The sequence below is a fragment of the Bombus pascuorum genome, chromosome 10, assembly GCF_905332965.1.
Source record: "Bombus pascuorum chromosome 10, iyBomPasc1.1, whole genome shotgun sequence".
Taxonomy (NCBI): Eukaryota; Metazoa; Arthropoda; class Insecta; order Hymenoptera; family Apidae; genus Bombus; species Bombus pascuorum.
The window spans coordinates 1583287-1606260 of NC_083497.1; the positions used below are offsets into that span (position 1 = coordinate 1583287).

Genomic DNA, 22974 nt, shown 5'->3' on the forward strand with positions numbered 1-22974 from the left:
TATAAATAAAAAATAATATAGCATGTCGGCGGTTACCCCCAGCGGGGTACCAGCTTCGTTTTTTTTTTCTAAGTTATATCTTTTATGAGGTCTATTGGGTGTTTCCTTTTTAGTCTTCTTGCGATGTTTGTTGTGTTGCACGTTTCAACTGCCAGCTGGTTCGGGTGCGTTTCTATTCTTGTTCTGTATCTTGTTGCGAATCTGGTAATCTCCTCCTTGACCGTTGGTATTCCGAGGTCTTAAAAGAATAAATATCCATCAATATCTATAATGTAAAATTATTTGCTTGTTAAATGCTTCTAGAGTATGGAACTTTATGTATACTCTTTTTATACCACACCAATGTAATGTACATAATGTATCAATAGCTCTAGAAATTTTTTGAGAAATATACGCAATATTGAAAATATAATAATCGTTATTCAACGGATTTTATATGTTCATAGTAGCAAAAATATCCTTTTTTTTTTTCTAGTATTACATTTTAAATAATTCGTGTTTGACTTTTCGATAAAATTGGTTATTTTGGCTGGGCACTCACCACCATTGATAAAGCATATCGTTGTCCGTCGGATCGTAAAAGTACTGTGGGTAGTCTTCCTGTTGTGGCGTTAATTCGTATGTCTGGTCTATTTGTTCCTCTGTTTCTTCCTTGTGTGTCTCGAGATTGTGGACTGCCGGTGGTCTCGGAAATTGACTGGGTGTTTGATAATTTCTACATTGACTAGAGAAACGTCCGATTCGGTTACACTTTAAACATTTCATTTGAGTCCTTTGGGCGAGTGGCATTCGTTCGGCTTGCTGGAAGTTCCTTGGCGTCGGATAAGGTGTTGGAATTGGTTTCCTTATGGCTGGGTTAGGATAATTGGTCGTCGGTTGTTGCTGTTCGGGGAATCGTGATCGTTCCATTGGTCTTGATCGTTCCATTGGTCTTGGTCGTCCCATTGGTCTTGGTTGTCGATTTTGATCTTCCCTGAAGTATCGCTCGATCTCGGAGGCTCTCTTTTCGGCTTCGGCGATGTTGTACGGTGGATAACCGAGTAATATCCGTCCTATTTCGGGTTTTAGCCCTCGGATGAAGTCTGTTACGGAGTCTCTTAAGATTCTGTCGTTCATTGTACGCCTACTGATTTCGTCATAGTACTCGTTCGTTACACTACACTGTAGTTTATTAAGCACTCTGCGGAACCTGATAATGTAGCTCTGAACGCTTTCGTCGTGTCCCTGTATCGTTTCGCGTAGCTGATCTTGTTGTTCCCTAATGGAGGCTTGGGTGGCTACGTTTCGTCTTAGGGCATCGTACAGGTGTCCGTATTCGCGGATTGGTACATTGCAAATGGCCATTGCGGCTTTACCAGTAATTTTACCGAACTTGATCATCTTGAGCGATACTGTCGGTTCACAACACAATGCTCGCACTTCGCGCACTTCACGTATGAACTCTTTCACTCCGATATCGTCTTCGCCGTTTAGCTGTGGTAAACATGCGACCGCGTCTTTGGCCCGTAACCTCGGAGAGGCGAACTGCGGTGAACGATCTTCGTAGGAGAGGTAGTTATCTGCTTCTGATTGAATTGGAGCGGACGGTGGTGGAAAATTTTGACACTTGTTGGCAATATGTCCCAGCTTTCCGCACTTGAAGCACTTCATCTGCGCGCGTTCAGCAGGTGGTCTATTTTCTATTTGGTTAAATGTAGCAGGTTTCTGAGCTGCTGGCGTGTTAGGCGATCTTGATGGTACATTAGATCGTCTTACCTGCATTGGCTGGTTGTTTGCGCGATTACTAGCGGAAGGTAAGCGATTACATGACCAATTAGGTTGTCGTTCTTCTCGCAAGTAGCGTTCTACATCGGCTGCCTTTTTTTCAGCTTCCGGAAGATTCAAGGGTTCACTGCTTAATAATATTCGCCCTATGTCGCGTCTGAGTCCCTTTAGGTACACACGAACAGTCTTCTTCGTGATTTCTTCGGTCATAATTTTACGTGTCAGTGGTTGTGGGTACTCATTGGTTACTGCGTACAGCAAACGGTTGAGTATTCTTCTAAACCGAATATTAAAACTTTGCACTGATTCCTCGCGCCCCTGTCTCAACTCTCGTAATTGTTCTTGGTACTCATCCGAAGTCACTTGTGCTGCTAAGTTATTTCTCAGTGCGTCGTACAGATCACTGTAACACTCAATAGGAATGTTGCGAATACTTTGGGCTGCTTTTCCCACGATTTTTTCCACTTTTATTGCTTTTAGCAACAGATCTTGCTCCATACAGCGATCCTTCATACTTCTCACTTCTTTGATGAAGTCTTCAACTCCTACATCATCATCTCCGTTGAGCGTTGGGATGTAGCGTATTGCATCCTTAGCTCGTAGAGTGGGAGAAGCGGGCGGAAAATAGCCTCTTTCTTCCACCTCGGGTTGTTCGATGTTGAGGTGAACAGGTGGTCGCTTTATCTGAGTACTGCTGGTATTAATTTCATCTATCGTAACATAGGAGTCTAATTCGGTAGTAGCGTCACGTCTTGAATTTATTTTAAAGATATGTTTTCCCAACAGTTCTATCTCCGCTGCAAGTTTTTTGTTTTCACTATCGGTTATTCGTTGCGCCTCTTCCATTCGTAGCGTAAGAAGTTCGAATCGTTGAATAAGGTTCTCGTTTTGCTTTTGCATCGTGTCGAATATGCTACGAATCGAATTATCCATAACTCCGGTTGCGGAAACGGTCTCGGTTTCGTCTTTTCGCGATGTAGACATGATTCTAATTAAGTTTACTGAGTCTGAACTATTTATTTGAGCTCGAAACGCTCGAAACGCTTGAGAAACTTGATTTTCTCGTACGGTAATGTACAAATGAATCCAGATTTCCAGCTTACCGTAGTAGCTATGGCCGTTGAGGAGTCTCTGGGATGTTTCCTCTCTGGTTGGTTCTAGATTCCGAATCTTATTTGTAGGCTTGCTCTGCGCTGACCGTAGTCCTCTCGTCTAGTTTCACCGTAGTGGAACGTTGAAAGTTGCTGCAGGGCTTCGTAGTAGCAAAGATTCGCAGTGATCCGCTGATCCTTCAATCTTCAATGATGCGCGTACGCCGAAATCGTAATTTCGTTTTCACTGAAGCGAATGGATCCTGGCAGAATCGCCAAAATGTCACGTAAAATAATAATGAATTTAAGAAGAAAAGAAACTTTTATTTTTCTCTTTTGTTTACAATACACTTCCGAGCTCTAGACGTGACCGTTCAAGACTATCTGACTGCTCTACTGCTCTTACTGAGGAAAACTCGGTGTGGGTGTTCCCTTTGGAATTCAAAACGCGGATTCGTTGTCCACACTTTTTGGTGGAAAAGTGAGGGTAATGATCCGCGATGCCCATTGGTAAATGAATTAGGTAGTAAAGACAAGGAGAGCTAGATATGGCTCTAACACGAAATGTTAGGGTATAAAAGTCGCTAAACCTTCTAAACGAGTTCAAATGGCATATATGTCGATATCAACATTTTTTTCTTTTTTTTTTTTTTTAGTAGTTAGATTCGTTCCCTTAAATATTTTCTGCTTATCATGAAACAGCCTGTACAATATACGATATACAGAGTGTACCGAAAATCGTGATAAAAGTCGAACTGGAGTGATTCCCCATGTAAAACGAGATTAGAAATGTTGTATCGGCACTCAACAGCAAAGAACTTTCCAATGGTTTCGTCGGTACATAGAGTACCACTGTTGATAGACTGTTTACGAGAGACCGACAATACATAAGCAAGGCTGCTTCGAAACGTAAGTGCCGAGAGACCTAATGAGTCAACCATATGCCTACGGTCTTCCCGCCAAATACTCGGTAGAAGGGGTACGTGACCACGGTAGGGGATGTGTACCGAACGCGTGCGTAGTGGGGATATTGAGAGGTGACAGAAGAAACGAAAACAATTCTCCGAATAGAGATCAGTTATGAACTAGAAGCGTGTTTTGTTTTTGACAAAACCTATTATTTGAAAACGGAAGCAGATAAAATTTTACACATCTGGATTCAAATAGGTTCATCACACATTCGTATGTCCTATTAGATAGTTTCTGCATATTAATGTTGAGTAACAAAATTATTTCTTTCAGCCAACGCTCATACCGCGTTGAGAGCACTCGTTCTCGTCCGATCACGAAAGTTAAGCAACGCTGGGCACGGGTAGTACTTAGATGGGTGACCGCTTGGGAACTCCGTGTGGTGTTGGCTTTTTCTTTTCTTGCCATTTTTTTTTTTTTTTTTTTTTTTTTTTTAATGATCCTATGCACAGAGAAAAAGATATTAGGTTGGGATCAGTGCCAATTTTTCGGCCGGCGTGGGACGGCCAATCAAACTAGTACGTACTAATTTTTGACGAATTCAATTGTAGCTCGTGATGACAAGCATGCGCAAAATACAGAATCCACTTGGCGGTCAACTAAGGAACTGGATGAGGGGGAGAAATCGTATTCATGACGATGACTTTGTCACGTAAAATAATAACGAATTTAAGGAGAAAAGAAACTTTTATTTTTCTCTTCTGTTTACAATACACTTCCGAGCTCTAGACGTGACCGTTCAAGACTATCTGACTGCTCTACTGCTCTTACTGAGGAAAACTCGGTGTGGGTGTTCCCTTTGGAATTCAAAACGCGGATTCGTTGTCCACACTTTTTGGTGGAAAAGTGAGGGTAATGATCCGCGATGCCCATTGGTAAATGAATTAGGTAGTAAAGACAAGGAGAGCTAGATATGGCTCATGGGCATCCTTGTTTATGGGAAAAGTCTTATCTTGCCAGACACCCGCTTTCTCCGTATTAGGTAAGAGTCGAGTGCAATAAACATAAACCGAAAATGTTTACGTGAAGAAAACAAACTGAACAGATTCGGTTTATGGAAGTTAATGGAACAATAGATAGGTCTTGGCGTTCGGACTACGTGGAATTTTACAAGGGCCGTCACATCTGGCGTACCACATGGCAAAAAGGAAAGTTGGTTCGTGACACCGGCAACACTAAAGCCCGACAACGCCGGCAACATTAAAGCTCTTCAATTCACTAACGGCTACCTTTTATAATTTTTAAATAAACCTTCCTAATTACTCGGGGTTTTCTCCGATACTACACATATTATTAGTAGACTGTAGATTTTTATGCATTTATGGGAAATTCGAAGGCACAGAGAAATAAAATGTCTGTACTTAGTATGCGAGAATATATAAAATATTCAAAGTGTAATACTTCTTGCAATATTTGATAAGTGAGACAAATTTCTACCTGGGATATATTTTTTTAATTATATTAATAAAAACATGAATTTGTATAAATGATGATGTACTTGTTCGCGATGAAAATTTATATAGTTCACTAGCCAAAAGATATGAACCCCTTAGATATTAAAACGAGGTGACAATTTTCTTGATCTGAAAGTACCAGGAAAGCGATTGTTCTATTATTCGAAAGTCTCGTTATTCAAAAATTGTTTTCTTCCTACTGATTCGGATGTGGGTGGTTTTACTCTATTTTACATAAATAATTCACAATTAAAAATACAATTTTTTTTTTTTTTTTTTTCAAAAAAAATATTATTTTAAATCCTGAACAAGGCTTTTTACGGGCTATCTTTAACTTGGACTTGGTGTATCCGAGTTGCGATAGAGCAAGAACATTCGTCTTTTTTTTTCAATCGATATGGTGGAATGTAAATTATTGATATCTAGTTTCAACGGAAGGTTCGTTCGACACGTCCGAAGAAATTTCCATATTATACGCCCTATTCGTGTTCCGTGAAGCTTGTATGGTATATTACTCCTATGGACAAGTAGCATCAACTGAGTTACGTAGCATACATCCTCTTCTCAGTTGAATAGTACGTTCAAATGATATCGTAGCGTAGCGGATGCTCCAGATTTGTCAGCGCTGGTTTTTCACTTTTTGCAGCAGGAATATCTTACGAGATGCCCCAGATACTATCAATTCGTATGAAAGCATATTATGCTTTCTTACGATACTCTATGTTATACTCGTGTAATAAGGTACGCTATAATTTTGGTTACAGTAGAATCTCCAGTATCAGATTTAATAGGGAAACATGATCGTTGAGGGAATTTCTGGACAGTAGGACACGCGTCTTCTCGTATAATTAATATTCCATGTATCATATAAGAACAATTACAAAGAACACTGTAATATAATACAAATGTATTTTTTGTTTTAATTATTTAGAGATTTTTTACATATTTTTTATTGCTAAATTAAATACATCTGTAGCTGTGGTATAGTGTCCGGATTGCAAAAGGTTCGGCTGGGATGAACATTTTAGGGGTTTTGAGGTGACTGAAGCCAAAAACGAAGATTGTTTTTCACGAAAATAAGGCATAAAAAACTTCGATCAACGTGTTGACGTGTGACCTTCTCGTGAGTTCTTACGTTATCTTTTTTAAAATGTCGTTCTCCTAACTTACGGTATGGCTTACTTTGAATGCATTTGAATCATGAGTATTGGATTAGTTTTGGGGTATTTTTTATCTTCCGTGACCACACAGAAAGTAGAAAACGGTAAGCGAAAAAATTGGCATTTGGCGCATTGACACTGTCTGTGCCACTACTTGCTTTAACCGCATACCGCTTACCTCTCTGTACGATCACGCTCCTACGCAGATTTCTACAATTAAGATCTTGGTCGAGCAAATGTTCATACAGCTGAATTTTCAAAAGCGTTTATTTTCGCGAAAAAGATAACTCTCATTTTTGACCTAAGATACACCCGGAAAGATACATTGAAATCAGATTTACAGTCCAGATACTATACTTTATCCAAATTTGTTAATACATTGAGCTGCGTTGAATTGTATTCTGTTTGACATCAAACCGCCTAAGTCATCTTTCTAATATCACAAACGCTTCAAAATAAGAAGGCATCGTTACTTTCACTCTAATCTTTCCTTTCAGCACGAGAACTTAAAATATCGATAACGATATTCATTGAAGTTTCAAAACTTTATGTCACGTAATATGAATATAATATCACACGTAGATAATATTATCGGTTTATTGCTGATTTATGGAAACCACTACTATACATCAGAACCTAGATATTTATCTTTCAATTTCATTAAAGTTTTTCTACTTCTCGAAACACCTGAATAATTTTCAATTAAATGTTTCTGTGTTTTAGTGTTATTAATCGTACATCTTTAAACGTAGCAAGTTTTTCCACTTTTGCTTAGCTTTCCAAGTATCTTTTATTTCTTTTCAATATTTACAAGGTTATTCAAGGTAAACTAGCATGGAAAATAAATTGATTTGAGACGCTAAAATAAGCCGGCCTATGCAATTGTAATTCTTATAGGGATAGAATACTCTCTCAACATCAATTTATTTATAATGAAATGAAAGTCAATTAAAATTAAGAACAATTCTTCCAAGGAGGGCCAAACATCTCATCCTGTACAGTCCACATACGTACAACGTATCTACACTACAGATAGGCGATATTTATTTCTTGGCGGTCCGCGAAATTTCTAGACTATCCATTAACTTCAAAGTTACATTATGAAAAAGGTGGTAAAAATTGAATTGAATAAACTAAAATTTGGTAGTGAACAACTGCAGTAAAAAATAAGTTACTTTTGAGTTCGTTTATTCAAAACTCGAATAAACACTTGGAAAGCCTGCAATTTTATTTACACAAAACATGAAAAATATTCAGAGATAAAAAGGTATGGAAAAATAAAAAATCCATTAAACGCACAATCATTAAACGTTAATGTCAACGAGAAATGTGAACCGTGAAACGGCATTTTTGAAAACAGTAACGATTACAGATTATTGTGCAAGAATTATCCTGTTAAAATAGTGTCTGTAGACAATATACGACCTTTCAATAAAGTTGTACATGACCTACGATCATATAATACTTTTGCTTGATTATGCTCATAGAATATACCGACAAAATCTTGCTACAAAATTGGTAATTGGTAATTATTTTCACCAGGACACACCACACCAAGTTTGATGATCTTGAAATATGTTATCAAGGTCATCATTCCGCACAGCTTATCCCTATGCTTATAATCCAACCTAAACTTAATTCATTGCTGAGAGAGATAACTATTTTTAATGTTGTATAAATAAAAACAGAAAAGTACTGTCTTATGCGTAGCGTGAAATCATTTTCGATGAATTTATTGATATATAGAATAGGACACTTTATTTTCATCATCAATTGACCAAAGTAATGCGTACGAAGCAAGTACACCACACGCACTCTAGTGATTACCACGCACGGTCTCAGTTTTTGAATTATATACAAAGATATAGTTAATTAGTATATATAAGCAATAATAAATTGTAGTAATCGAATTTATGATAAAATCGAGTGAAATGAAAATGAAATGATGCTAGCTAGATATTAAACTAACCCAACCTATAACCCTACAACCCAAATATAAATCTATATATTTTTATTTATATTAGAGATGATTAGCATCAATGAATCAAGTTTAGGTTGTGCTATATAAAAATGGGACCATAGCGTAGTGGGGAGTAAATTTAATTGAAGCTTTCTGTGAATATCTCGGAAACTGAGGTTGAGCGGTGGTAACATGCACAGGGAAACGTTGTCCAGAGTTATGACCTTGACAACATATTTCAAGGTCTCCCAAAATCTAAGCAAACGCAGAATACACAAATACGATGGTTAATTAAAGCGATTTATAAATCATTGGTTCGTTTGTTCGCAGAATCGACGCACGTTCTCGAAATGTAACATACCCTGCGGGGACTATCCGGCGGGACACGAATTAAATTACGCTTCGGGTCAAGTACGACCAAGGCAAAACAGTGTGTTCATTGGATCTAATACGTCCTTGCTCCCTGGCGCTCAAGGTATTCCACGTCGCACGAGAAGCGCGTTCGATCTTCAATTCTTGATGTTTTCGGAGAACAACTCGTGCAGTGAACAGGATACGTTAAAAAACTTGAAGTCAGCCAACGAGTCCACGAAATTGTTGCAACGCGAACGAAAAACCAGTATCTGTCAGTTAGACAGAATCGAAACGTCCAAGCCTGTCTTTCGAGACAGAGGAATGAGTGTCTGTCAATTCGATACTTCCTCGAAATTATGGCAACGAGATCGCGGAATGAGTGTCTGCCACTTCGACAGGATGGAGGTACTTGCCAGACCGTTGCAAAGAGACCGTGGCGGAAGAATCTGGCAGTTCGACAGAATGGACGTGTTGGCCAATCCGCTGCAGAGAGATCGCACAGGCAGCGCCTACCATTTTGACAGAATGGACGTTTTGGCCAGGCCAAATTGTTCTTTTGGCAAATCCTTGTCGAGGGAGAGGCGCGTCAGCATGTGTAACTTTCTGGAGAAAGACGAGGAAGCAGCGAAAGGTAGTCAAATGGTACGGCGTTTAAGCAGCAACAACATTGAGAAAATCGTGAAGGAGGAGGTGTCCGTCGAAGAAGCGGAGTGTGAAACGGCGATGCAGCAGATATTTCCCAAATGCACACCCAAAGGAAATAAAAATGCTTCCTATCAATTGGACCAACCGTCTTGCAGCAAAACTCCTGACGTTGTGTTCGGATACAAGGCTACTTGCGTGTAATGTGAGAAGGTTAAACGTATGACTTATCAAGGGAGAATATGTATGCTATACTTGAAATTTATGGAGTTAATCATCGTTTCAATTTCAAGGTATCGAAGGGTACTTGAATGCATATGACATATATTCAATCACTATATGGTAATAAATAGAAATTCTTATATAAAATCGTATCTAAGTGTAACACTTATACCGACTGTATAATGTTCCAGAAATGAAATTAAAAAATACTCCTTCCTTTTAAACGTACGACTCGTAAAGTTCCGAAAGAACCAAACTCCGTGTACATAATGATTCAAAGGCGTCCGATTCCGAGAATAATTCTACGACGAAAAATATATTTTATTAATGTTATACTTGGCTCTTTCGGTCATGTTATTCTGAGTGAAGGAATCGTCCGAATAAATTTACACCGTGTAACAAAATAACCACAACAGAATTTGAAAGTGTACACGTTGTCAACGCTACGAGAATTTTAGAAATGAATAATATCACATACTTTTCGGGCTAAAAACAACGATTTTCACATTGAAACACCGAAAGAGTTAAAGTTGTAATAATCAGTTGTAATAATCTAAGAAAGTAGTAAAAGAAATTTATAAAGGAAGATGCAAACTATTTTTTCAGGAATTGTAATTTTTTAGACGACTGTTGAAAAGATATAAATTTATTAACACGTATTACAATTTTGGACTTATTATGATATTAAAATTTACCAAGCATTCTGGCAAAAACGGCGTTGAAGAGAACCCGAAACAGGGACAATTATCTCCGTTACAAGGTTTGTGCCACCTTGTGATGGTATATAACGTTCGATATATACTTGAAATCCTAAGTTAAATCCACTATCCAACGTCCACTTCGTAGGTTTTGAATACTACAATACATATTTAATCGTTCATTCATGCTACTTGTCAAATATGTATTCACCAAGTAAGGTCTTTGCAAACTGATTTCGAATCCCAGAAAAAACACTTGCAATCACTTAATAGAATTATGAGAGTCAAGAAAGCAGTTCCACTTCACTGAATTTCTATAATAATGCGAGGAAGATTTTACAGAATTGTAAACGATAAACAGGATTCCTGTTTAATTGATTTAATTAGATTTAATTAGATTAATTCTTGTAAAATTTTATTTTAATGTTAAACGTGTGAATATTTCATTTTTCTTTCATTTCTAAGGTTTTGTAATGTTTAAAGAAGATTTCCAACATAAAATTGAAACAGAAAATCGTGTATACCAATATTTTGTTCAGACTTGGCACATTTTCTAACATTAGAAAATTACAATTGGATCGAAAATGACCGAAAGGACGTACCAAGGTTAAGAATGATATCCAAACAAACTGTGTTAGTTAATGGAGAATTGCTAGTAAGTTTTAAACTTTCTGTTATTTCGGTTACGAATATAAAAGCTTACAGTCAACTCCATTTAGATTAGCTACGTGTATAAATGAAATCTTTTCTTTTAATGACTACACCACATTTACAACTGGCTCTGTTGAGCCAACCAGCAAATTTGATAGTGTCGATATCATGTGCGTGTGAATAATGTTCAATAGCGTTTCCACTCCATTTCCTTACTTTTCATTCCAGTAACTTATATGGCTTCGTTCTCTTCTGACTCCTGAAGTTTGTGTCACGTTTTTAGCTAGTTCGTTAAAACGTATATAGTTTATTATTGTGTGCTGTTGCAATTAAATGAAATCTTAAAAGGAAAATATATTCCAGTTTAACTGCACGTGCCAAGAGAACAGACGTATTTCAGTTTTGCAGACTACGCGCGCCTGTGCAGTATTCGCCGACAATATAAATTGGTTGCCGTAAATACTTTTGAAAATTCATTGCCAATTTAGTTGCTATGTATCCATTATCACGATCGCGGATTACGAGAATGCATTAAATGTTCAGATAAGTCAATGCAATTTTCATGTCAACTATGTTTTATGTCCCATAAGAACAGATATTTACATCCTCTATCGTTCCAAAATGTTCTCATAAATGAGATTCTGTGTAATTACGATTCGTATCGTCAATATACCCGAACGCAATTTATTCGGTTATCTGTTTTTGCTAAAACGATTATTATTTATTCGCTTAAAATTTACAATTATCGTCGAGATAAATTATTATTCGCTTTAAGTTAACGTCAATTTAAATTAAACGTATAACTCCTCCCAAATGTGTTGCGAAAATTATGCATATATAAATCAAATGTACTATGAATTTTTACCGGAAAATATACAAATTGAAATCTCCGTTATCGAATGACAATGTCAGAGAACACTTCCATGACATATGAGTCGGAGGAAAATGCCATCATTTGTCCAGAAAGTACTGTATTATTATGAAAATCATAACACTTGGGAGAAAAGTTGAACTGTAAAAGGAAGGTTTACACCTGCACGTATTGTTAGCTACTCTTTTTTAGATTATGTTTTCAAATTGTTTTCAATAAATATTCTATTAATCCTTTAAATCTTCGTAATATTCAACGTGTAACCTAATTTCTATTAGGTTGTCCGAGAAGTTTCTTTCGTTCTATAAGGAAATAATAGACGCACAATGTTTTCTATTTTATATTACTTTATTGAATTATGAACGAACATAGTAATAGAAATAGAACGAAATGGAACATATCTAATTCGATAAAATAATATAAAACAGAAATTGCTGTTCATCTATGTTGAGGTTATTAGATGTATGACCAGAGGAACGCGTGGACAAATTGTAAAGTAGAAAATATATTTTAATATAGAAGTAAGTACAAGTAGGAATATAATTTGAGCTGGTCCCGATCCGCACGCCAGTGTCACGTCGGAGACACAAGAAATCGCGAAATCGATAGATCGCCGGTAATCTCCTCGCGTCGCAATTCGAACGTTTCACAAATAAAGTGAAGAAATTAAACTTCGTATATGATAATGGAATTTATTATATAAATCCAACAGAGTGACGGTTCAAAGTGTTACAACAGAATAATGTGTCGAGCGCTAATTTTTATATCGAGGTTTTAGCCCCTTTGGAGGGATTATCGTCGGGTGTGTATCAGAGGCGCCTATTTCGTTGCTATTTGGTTATTGTTTCGATAGCTGTGGTATGCAGGATGTTTTGTCTATCTGATTACTGAGCGGGTGGTCTTCTTGAGCGTGTGACACCAGCAATGTTACCCAATGAATGAAAGCTCCGAAGCCATCGTCGCCTGTCTACTGTTTATGGTCTGCCTTCGTCCCAGTCTTTTGTCTATACACTGTCGATGGCTTCGGTGCTTGAGAAAACTAAAAAGACCAGATGTAGAGTTTTCTTAGAAGTTTTTTTTTTATTTTTTTTTTATTTTATTTTGGTTATTTTACAATTTGTCCTTATGGACATTTGGTAAAGTGTTATATCTTATTGGTGAAGAAAAAGAAAATAAAAATAAAAAATAAATATAGCATGTGGGCGGCTACCCCCAGCGGGGTGTTTTCTTAGAAGTGGTGAGCACTTCAATAGTCTATTATCATCTTATGAAACGAAAGAAACTTTTCGAACAACTGAATATTTTTGTACTATAATTAGACGTTTGATACACTATAGTATTTCTTACAATTTTCACTTTGTTTATTTGATACCATAACCAGAGACAACGCAGTACAGGAAAAATAATGAGACAAATAATTCGGACAAATGATGACATCTATCACCCTTTAGTGTTAGCGTCTGAGCCATTCTGTCATGCAATGACTCTCTGCGCCAAGTAAACTATATTTGGATTTGAAAATTTCGTTTTACGTAAAGTTTACAAATTTCTCGTTATTTTTAAATTGAAAAACAATAGTTTAAATGATAATTATAAAAAAAATTTACATGTACACTGCCGGTCTTAAGTAACATATGAAGAATTTGATCGATTTGTATTAACAATACAAGAATATTATTATTTGTAATACTATTTTTTCGTGGAATCAAGAGATATATATTATATAAAATTTTAATTGTTTATTTAAAACCTTATCAGTAGTATATGAAAATTAAATGTACGATTCGTTGAAATGTCAATCAGTTTTGAATATTATTGCTCGAATTAATCAGAATAATCTTTCTGTCAACTTGGAAAAATCTTCTCCATCTTATTTATAACTCAGACAACCTGAGAATAATAACATGAATAATAAATAAATAACAAAACTATTGTATGCATAACACATGACACTTACACATGTCAATATTTTTCTTACGTATTTAACTCTTAAACATAAATTTTATCGTATCATAATATTCCAATATCTTCTAATAAACGGTAAATTCATTCTTGATTTTTCTATTTGTAGTCTCGTAACTAAATTACGTTTCGTCAAAAATAAGCAAGCATCCACCTACTTTTGAATAATGATACACCTACAATCCATTTGTAATCCATTGTTTTCTCTGATGAACACAGGAAAAGTTTATGTAGACTGAACAATATATATTGGTATGACATTTCATATTGAAAAAATGAAAATAAAATTGTTTGGTCGTTTATTACTTTTGCGTGTCAACTTCTAGGCGAATAAAAAAAATCTGTAGAGAAAATTAAATAGGTGCATTAAGTACGTTTTCAGTGATTATTGTTATGGAAATTTGTGGCGAAAGAAACTCAAGAACTTATCATTCTAACAAGCTTTCCTTGTAAGAATAACTATTTGAAGTTTATTCATTATATGTATATAGTCCTGCGACACTTATAAAATTACTTTATTAGTTTGAATACATTTGTAACACACGTTTTATATCTTTTTATAATGAGAAAATTTCAACTAATTCAAAGATAATCGCATATACAGTATTGTAAGTTATAAACTATTTACTGTTTAATATAAATAATTATAACATCATTCAGTTTGAATATATTTCAGTTATTGGTCATATCATAGCTAGTCAAAATACGAATCCAACTATGGGGAACAGCAATTGCAAGATAGAAATTCTTCAACGATTCCATTCGAAAACCTTAAGATCCCTAATAGATGCACCTTGGTACGTCACTAACGAAACGATACATCACGACCTCAAGATACCCACAGTCAAAGAAGAATTATCCAAAAACTACTCGACACGTCGGAACAGATCCGCAGGCTAAAAAGACATTAGCACTAGATTCAAGTAGAATCAAACATACTATAAACACTTATTAATGATGTTATAGTACCACCCCAGATAAATTTACTTAAAATTCTCTACAAGAGTTGACTGTAAATTAAACGCAAATAAAAAAAAAAATGCGAATGTTCATACAACTATATTTTTATGAACGCAATTTAAAAAATAGAATCTAACTAGAGATTTATATGATCCGTCAAATATTATAATGGATACTATGCTTTGAATATATTATATATTTGTATATATTATGTGCAACGTTCACGGTTTAATTACAGTTTCTTTTCGCAATAAAGATTATATCTCGCAATGATATTTTGTTGAAATTTGATGATTTGTACATCAAAAGTCTCAAATATTTATCAGTACACTGCAAATTTTTATGTATTTATATTCAAAGACTGGAAAATATACAGAACGCACATGACATACACAAATATATAAAATAAATCTTTTAACTATATTCATAAGAATATGAGTTTGCATACCTAAATGCTATCATGCTATACTTTTTTTTTTATTTTATTTTGGTTTTTACAATTTGTCCTGAAGGACATTTGGTAAAGTGTTATATCTCATTGGTAAATAAAAAAATAAAATAAAATAAATATAGCATGTGGGTGGCTACCCCCAGCGGGGTGCCAGCTTCGTTTTTTCTAAGTTATATCTTTTATGAATCATGCTATACGTACACAATAACATGTATTACAAACACAGTGAACTGCAGCATCGTTTAAACACTTGAGTATTAACAAAAATCTGTGCAAAAGTTTAATATGAAAGTTTCTTTGCTTACATCGAATGCATTTTGTACATTCATTTTACATATTCGGTTAGCTTAATGTCCCTTCATGAATGATACATGTGCTTTTTACGGTGAATACAAATCGGTGCTTGATTTCGTCCCCATTCTATTCTCGGCAACGCTTCGTTAACAATGCATTTTAAATTTATCGACTATTCGAAGCTGCAAAATGGACGATACACACGTTTCAACGACTTATGACACTCTTTAACCGGGAAATTTTATTTTTTAAATAATGTTTTCTACTGTTCATGAAATTATTGTTTAATAATCATTAAAAACTGTTCCAAAAATATGAAAATCTTAAGAAATTATAACTTCTGTGATGTTGACAGATTACTATTTATTACTTGTCTTTTCCGACACATGCGAGATAACTTTGCTGTTTCGAAGCTCTGGGCTAAGTGCCATGCAGTTATTCTGTACGTGGCCAGTTACTTTAAACCAAGTCTCTTTCTTTGGCAATGCAACGCAGAGTCGTTTGCTATTAGTGAACTATTTCACATATTGACACCTCATAGGGTCTTTTCCATTTGCGACTGGCAGCCGCGCGCGACTCTGCAACTTCTGAGAGACAAATTCTTTGATCATGAAATACTGTTGCAAATGGATTTTTATCAGTGGTGAGATTTGTCGCGCTATTTTCTAATTTTCTATCGAAGCAAAAAAAAGCGAAAATATATGCTGTTTGTCGAAATTACTTCAAAGTTTAGTGCCATTTCAGTGGTAAAAAGTTAAAGCTTTCTCTCAAAAATAAACAATCGTATCCGACCGTGTCGTAAATCTCGTGCCAGTTTGAATTTTCGTGAATTAATGAAACCGAACAAACATCAACTTTATTCTTTTGAATGGAATCATACATTTCTTAACACAGTAATCGATCTGTTATAGCATTTCCTACAACAATCTATGAACTTATTTATGCCTAAAATGTATTAGTGCCGAACGAACAAACTTTTGGAAAAGCTGAAGAATATAAATAAAATCATTAAATTTTGTATTTCTGTCAAATATTAACTCCCAAACATACGTATACAATTACGATAGAAACTTTTCCCTCATTATAATATTAATTATTTATATTAAAATCATTTATGAATTATAACATTATATATTATTAAAGTATTATACTATTACATATTATTATATAACACTATATAGCATTATAAGTTAATAGCATTATATCGACAAAAATGCGATTACACGCATGTTTTATTTAGTACCATTTATATTATTATTAAAGTACAGTATCATTAATAGAGTTCAGATTGAGACAATGGAAGTTCTTATTATCGAAGTTTTAAAAAATTGGAATCAAAATGTTAATAGGAAAGTACGGAAAGATTCATCACCGATCGATTACGAGCAGGTAATTTTTTATTTTTATCTGATATATGAAAAACAACGACTACGGGATGATCTAATATTTCATTTGATTAAAGCTTATAAACTAATGATAAGTTAATAATTGAAAGCAATATTTCATATTTTTCTTATGGAACCTGCAGACTCTTAAAAAACTGAACAATAAACAAAAGATACAAGTTTCCAGTATAAATCATTACCTATTATCACGAACAGTAAAGAATATAAAAATTAATATTCCATTATTATCAGCCCTGAATAATGCATAAAATCCTATCCAATATACGTCGTTTTTGAAAGAAGCGCTCAACATACTTGTAGAAAAGAAAAGCTTATCTTTGAATCAGTATTAGGTAAATTTTTATTCCGATAACAGATAACGGATAAGAATAAAGAATAAAGTTCTATTTGCAACTAAGAAATAAATACCCAATCGAATAAGAATTTATTCGTATAAGTATTTATCACCACATGAAAACGTATTTCTGTAATAATTCATTCGGACAAATGTTTATTTTTATCACATCGTGAATGAACAAAGTACCAATATACATATCGTAAACTTGCCTCAGAAGTGACAAAACTAAAAAATCGCATTTTTTGTGTTATCGCTATAAGAAGTGATTATGATGCTGTTTTTCCTACTTTAAATAAGATTTTAGATTTTATGAGACAAAAATAAGTAGTTGGAATGAATAATTTCTTACGATCAGATTTTCAGTTTCTAGTTTATAGAAATAGCTGAAATACGCGCAATGATATCGATAATAATATTGTAAATTCTCTTCGATTTTTCTGAACGAACAAATTATTATTAATGATATATAAAATTGAAAGCATCGTACCGCGTTTGAGATACATTTTGATTATTGTTTCTTGTGACTTGGTCGGTTTTAAAAAGATAATGATTTGGTCTTAAAAGTTAGTTACATTTAAGACAAAGACAAGATTAAAAGAAATTTTCATGAAGAAACAAAGAAATTTTGTAAAGATGGCATGTCTTTGCTAAAAGAATAGAAAAATATTATGGAGCGAAGGATGATTCCACTTTTTGTAGAATTTAAAGATCTAAATAAATGTCTACTCAAGGTACAAACTTATTGCACGGTCTAACGCGTCCGCGTTGATATAATTTTTTACTTTAAAAATTATATTACCTAGCATTACATCGTTTCCTTAGATTTCAGTTAGATGTAGATGAGGCAATTCCATTTCGATTATTGTCACTTCAGTTGAATGTAAACGCAAGTGCAAGCTATCGATATATTTGGAATTATGCTACTTTTGAAAAATGATTTTAGTATATTTTGGGCATGCTATCTTTGGTAAATAAATCTAAATATGTATTCAATTTTTGTGGCTAAAAACGAGCAATAAAAAGAATATTAAAATAAGGAGCACACTCTAGGTGATGATGCAAGGTGTGTCACGATTGTTAACTTTTTGTTCACATTTTAAGTTGTGCCATTTTAGACGATATATTTTTGATAATGATGCCATTTATGCTACTTCCGAAAAATTTCCATTATACGAAAATAAAAAAAACGACATTTAGGATCTCATTGATAAAAATATAGAAACCAAGAAATTATTATGATTTCTGTTATAAAAGTACTTTCAATCTTGACGGATATTTTGTATAAAATACAATTCTTAAAATGTTAAGTTCCATCTTCATTTTTGTAATATAACAAATGATTATTTGCACAATCATTACTTGTATAATTTTAACACGATGAATACTTCTGTTACTCGCTGTATAGATCAAGATTTCCAGAATTTGAATTTAATCATGTATTTCAACCTGTAAATGTATCATTCCCTCATTTTCGCAAGTAACTATGTTTTACGATTAAATAACTTTATTCTCTTGCACAATACGTTTTCATAGCTTGAAAGAATATAACGAATTTGTTGTAATAGTAGATCCAAACCATTATTTTATGAAGACTAGTAGTAGACTAACTTACACTACTATGACTTTCAGGCCTTTAAAAAATAATACGTAAATATTGTTCGGATGAATTGCTCGATTAAAGAAAACTGATTCGGATAATTATGTTGGATAAATATTTATTCGAAAAATTCGAATAGTACCTAACTCTCCCTTGGATAATGTCTATTTCGTCTATCATCTTAACCAACTTTTATCGTCCCTTCTACTTTTTAACCTTATACAGGGTTATATGTGTATAGCAAATTGTAAGCGTGTTTAGCTATTTCACCCCTCTCTTCTAGAAACGGGCGTGAAATGATTCCTTATAAAAAAGTAAAAAGAAAAGATAAAATAAGATGTTTTCATACATCGTTTAGTTTTCAAGAAAGTCGTTAAAAAATTTGTTGAGTGTACTTAAACTGGGCTAATTACCAACTGGATATGAGGAAACAATTAACAGGATGTTATTCTAGGTACGAAAATAAGTAGAAATTGTAGATGTTACGTTCTATTTAGTTGCAGATGAGAAGATAGCGTCAACTGACGTTTAATGCAACTGACAATAAGCTCCACTTTTGGCTAACCTGCTATGTGCGAGAATATTGGCACGGGAGAGGATTAAAGTTGTTCGAAAGTAAATTGACAATATGTAATGATTTATTCGAATCTTACTCGATTTCGATGTTGACAATTGACTGACAGACTGACGGATATAAAATTCTTCGGTTGACAAAATGATAACTAACTCTTCGATAGACAATGGTAACTATTCGGTTGGCGAATGGTAATAATTAATTAATTCGATAGACGAATGGTAATTATTGTTACTGACTTTCTGCGTCGCTACATTTATTTATATCCGTCAGAGATGAAAAAACGTCGGGCTCTTTCTTTTGAAAATGTTTGGGAAGATCCCCAACGTTTGTTCAAACTGTCCACTTTGTTTGCAATTTAAATTGTCTTAATATCGTTATAAAAACATAGTTGGCTAAATTTATCTCAAGATATAGCTTTTAGCATCTCTAACTGCCTTTCACTTCAAATACTGTAAACACGGTTTCAAATAAACGTTTTAAATTACCTTGATTTGAAAGAAATTATCAATTTTACTTTCGCGCTACGGATCGTGCGGGTCGTGGGACGTGACAGTAGAATCAAATATCTCCGCTTAAGGCTTCATTTTCAAGGCAATAAAGTTTGAATGTGTTTAGTTAAGAATTGACTTATTGTTAAGACACCCGCGTAACAAATTTTGAAATTTATTTCCATCGGAAACAAAGCGTCTTCTGAAAAAATGTTATTCTACGTTTTAAACTTATCTTCACGCGTAGAATATCCTCCTGCCGATTATTTAACCCTGTCCAGTTCGAAATTAACCATAATTAAAATATACTTGATAAATTTTCCAACTCAATCTTCTCGAAAACTCAGGCTCGGACGAAAAAATGTTGTTCTATGTTTTATTCTTATTTTTTGGCCACTCCTCGTATATGTTATTCGGCCACGCCCTTATAAGTGAACTTTACAAACTGTTTTATTCTTCCAAAACGACCACTTGATAGTATAGATGATATATTCCTGTAAATTTAGGAATAGCTCAAATACTCCACAAGATGTCGCATTGTGATTGAATCAAATATAATTATTTATGAAGCGGGCGATCCTGTCGCGTCGGAGACACAAGAAATCACGAATCCGATAGATCGCCGGTGATCGCAGTTCGAACGTTTTACGAATAAGGCGAAGAAGTTGAACTTCGTGTATGATAATGGAATTTTTATGCTATAAATCCAACAGAGTGACGGTTCAAAAGTGTTACAACAGAATAATGTGTCGAACGCTAATTTAGCAGAGTTTTTATATCGAGGTTTTAGTTTTAGGTTTTAGTCGGATGTGTCTCAGAGGCGGCTATTCCGTTACCGTTCGGCCACTATTTTGATAGCTGTGGCATGCAGCACGTTTCGTCTACCTGGTTACTGTTTCCCAGTGAGTAGCCTTCTTGAGCGTGTGACAACCTTGATTTCAATGATCTTGGAATGTATTGTCAAGGTGAACATATTACCATCGCTCGGCTTTAATTTTCGAGATATTCGCAAAGTTTCTGTTTCGACAACGGTACGATTTTGATAATCGAATAGTTGCATTTTTCAATATCGTGGCTGGAGTGTTTCCAATTTCGAATGATGATAATGTAATATAAAGCTTAATATGAATTATATCATTTGATACCTTAATTTATTTCACAGTAGCGTTATCTAATCGATAAGGTTAGCGAGTAATTATGTAAACCAAATCTAACTCGTTGGTTTCTCTATTTTACGTGAGTAGACATGATCATTGAAAATGACTTAGGTTGGGGAATATAAAAGTAACGTAAATTGGTCAAACGACACTAACGCGTATAGGGAAAATTGTTCAAAACTTTTTCCTTGACAATATATTTCGATGAAATGCATTGAATACTGAACTCTCTATTGAAATCGTCGATATTTTCAACATATAGTGATTAAATGTGTTTGTACACCACTGCTTTTATTATTGCTTTTATATATTTATTAATTATATCCAATTGTAATAAATTTCGTATCATTTAGTAGGACTTATATGATTACAAAAATCTGATATTGTGGAAACGGAATCCGAAAATACGGCTATGTAAATATACCTTTTGCAGCCACTGTATTTAACGACAGAGATGATAGCGTGCATTATCAATATAGTCCAGGTTCATACGAATGGAAAGTTATGCAAAAGCGTAATGTTAATGATATTAACCGAGATAATTTATGGACAGATTTATTTGTTTGACCTCGATTGTAAGCTTTATCGATATTGGGATATGAATTCACGAAGGAAATAAAAAAAAGGAAGAGAGAACGCGTGCTCAGGGATTATTCAAATATTTGGTAGTCAAGATTTCGTAGCACTGTTGTATTGCGTTCATACGTTTTTCGAAGAAACTATGAATGGTTGTATGGAAAAATAAAGAATATTAAAAAGTTTCAGTGTTAATTACATACCTACATACACTCCCAAAAACACTTGATTTGTGTTGTATAAATGTAATCCATAAGTAGTATTCCTAATAGCAGTATCTTGTAATCTTACAATCGTATCACGCTCTTTCAACCTAAATCTCCTTTTTATGCGGTTACTTCAAAGGTAAAGTATATTCGCATATCTGAACTTTTCACACTGGTTCTATGCAAAATTCTTTTTACCAAGATCAATTATAGCCCTGTTTAGCGTAGTCCCTTGTAATGCATATGCGGTTACTGCCCAACTTAGGATAATGGGTAACCTATAACCTTTCGTTGCCTGAAATGTTACTACTACCAGAAATACTGGAGCCATCTGCTGCCATAGTAGCCAGTTTACTGAATTAATAATGTACATACGACGTGATCTCGTTAATTCATCGAATATTTTCGTGTTATATCTGTCCACTAATTTTTCTTTCGGGAATGTACATACTGTTGCACTATCCTCAAACTCTACGGTTAGGGCAACTCGCCTTCGCTCGTATAGTGTTCCTAGTTGAGAAGTTGTATCGTCACAAAAGCATGAATTATTTAATAGGTCGATAAACTTTGTATCGTCCGTTTGCCTCATATTAATGATGAGTTTGCAGCGTAAAAATTGATGTCGTAAATTAATTTCTATAGCACATCACTGTGATTACACGAAACACCAAAGTCCTTTTGTCATTGAACACTGAGTGTAGTTGCATGATGTTACTAAAAAGAAATACATTTATGCCACCAAATAAATTTTGAGTTCTTAAATGAATTATTCGCCAATTCTCGTGGGATACCATCGATAATCAACCAGCTTACATGACGCCACTTTCGTCCCTCCTTCAATTCCTTTTTTCTTTCAATGGCTGATGGGTCACGTAGAGCTTTTCTCAACGGACAAGGAACGCAAATCGTTCGACGGACGGTAACGCAAGTCTTCGTATGAATCATCTTGGTCATCGTATTATACTTTCATCGGCATAAATCATAACTGGACCTTTCGAACATTCGTTATTAATTGCTTCTTTGTATATTACATTCAAATCAACAGCCTGGGCAAGTGTTGCTTGAATAATTTGCATAAGCAAACTGTTCGACGGTTGTATTTCTCAATATAAGATTCAACTAGCGAT

At 34.6% G+C, this 22974-nt stretch overlaps 1 protein-coding gene and 1 non-coding gene across 2 annotated transcripts in view; both read left to right on the forward strand.

The window, feature by feature from the left end:
* The window catches only part of LOC132911159 (uncharacterized), a 326329-nt gene extending 316489 nt beyond the window's left edge, over positions 1–9840 (forward strand). Inside the window, exon 5 of the mRNA XM_060967569.1 lies at positions 8729–9840. Within this exon, the coding sequence (XP_060823552.1) occupies positions 8729–9598 (870 nt within the window). The 3' untranslated portion in view covers positions 9599–9840. The remainder of the gene's footprint in view (positions 1–8728) is intronic.
* Positions 4097–4215, forward strand: LOC132911549 (5S ribosomal RNA). Its single transcript, XR_009659027.1, has one exon. It is a non-coding gene; the product is annotated as a 5S ribosomal RNA (ribosomal RNA).
* Positions 9841–22974: the final 13134 nt, after the last annotated feature.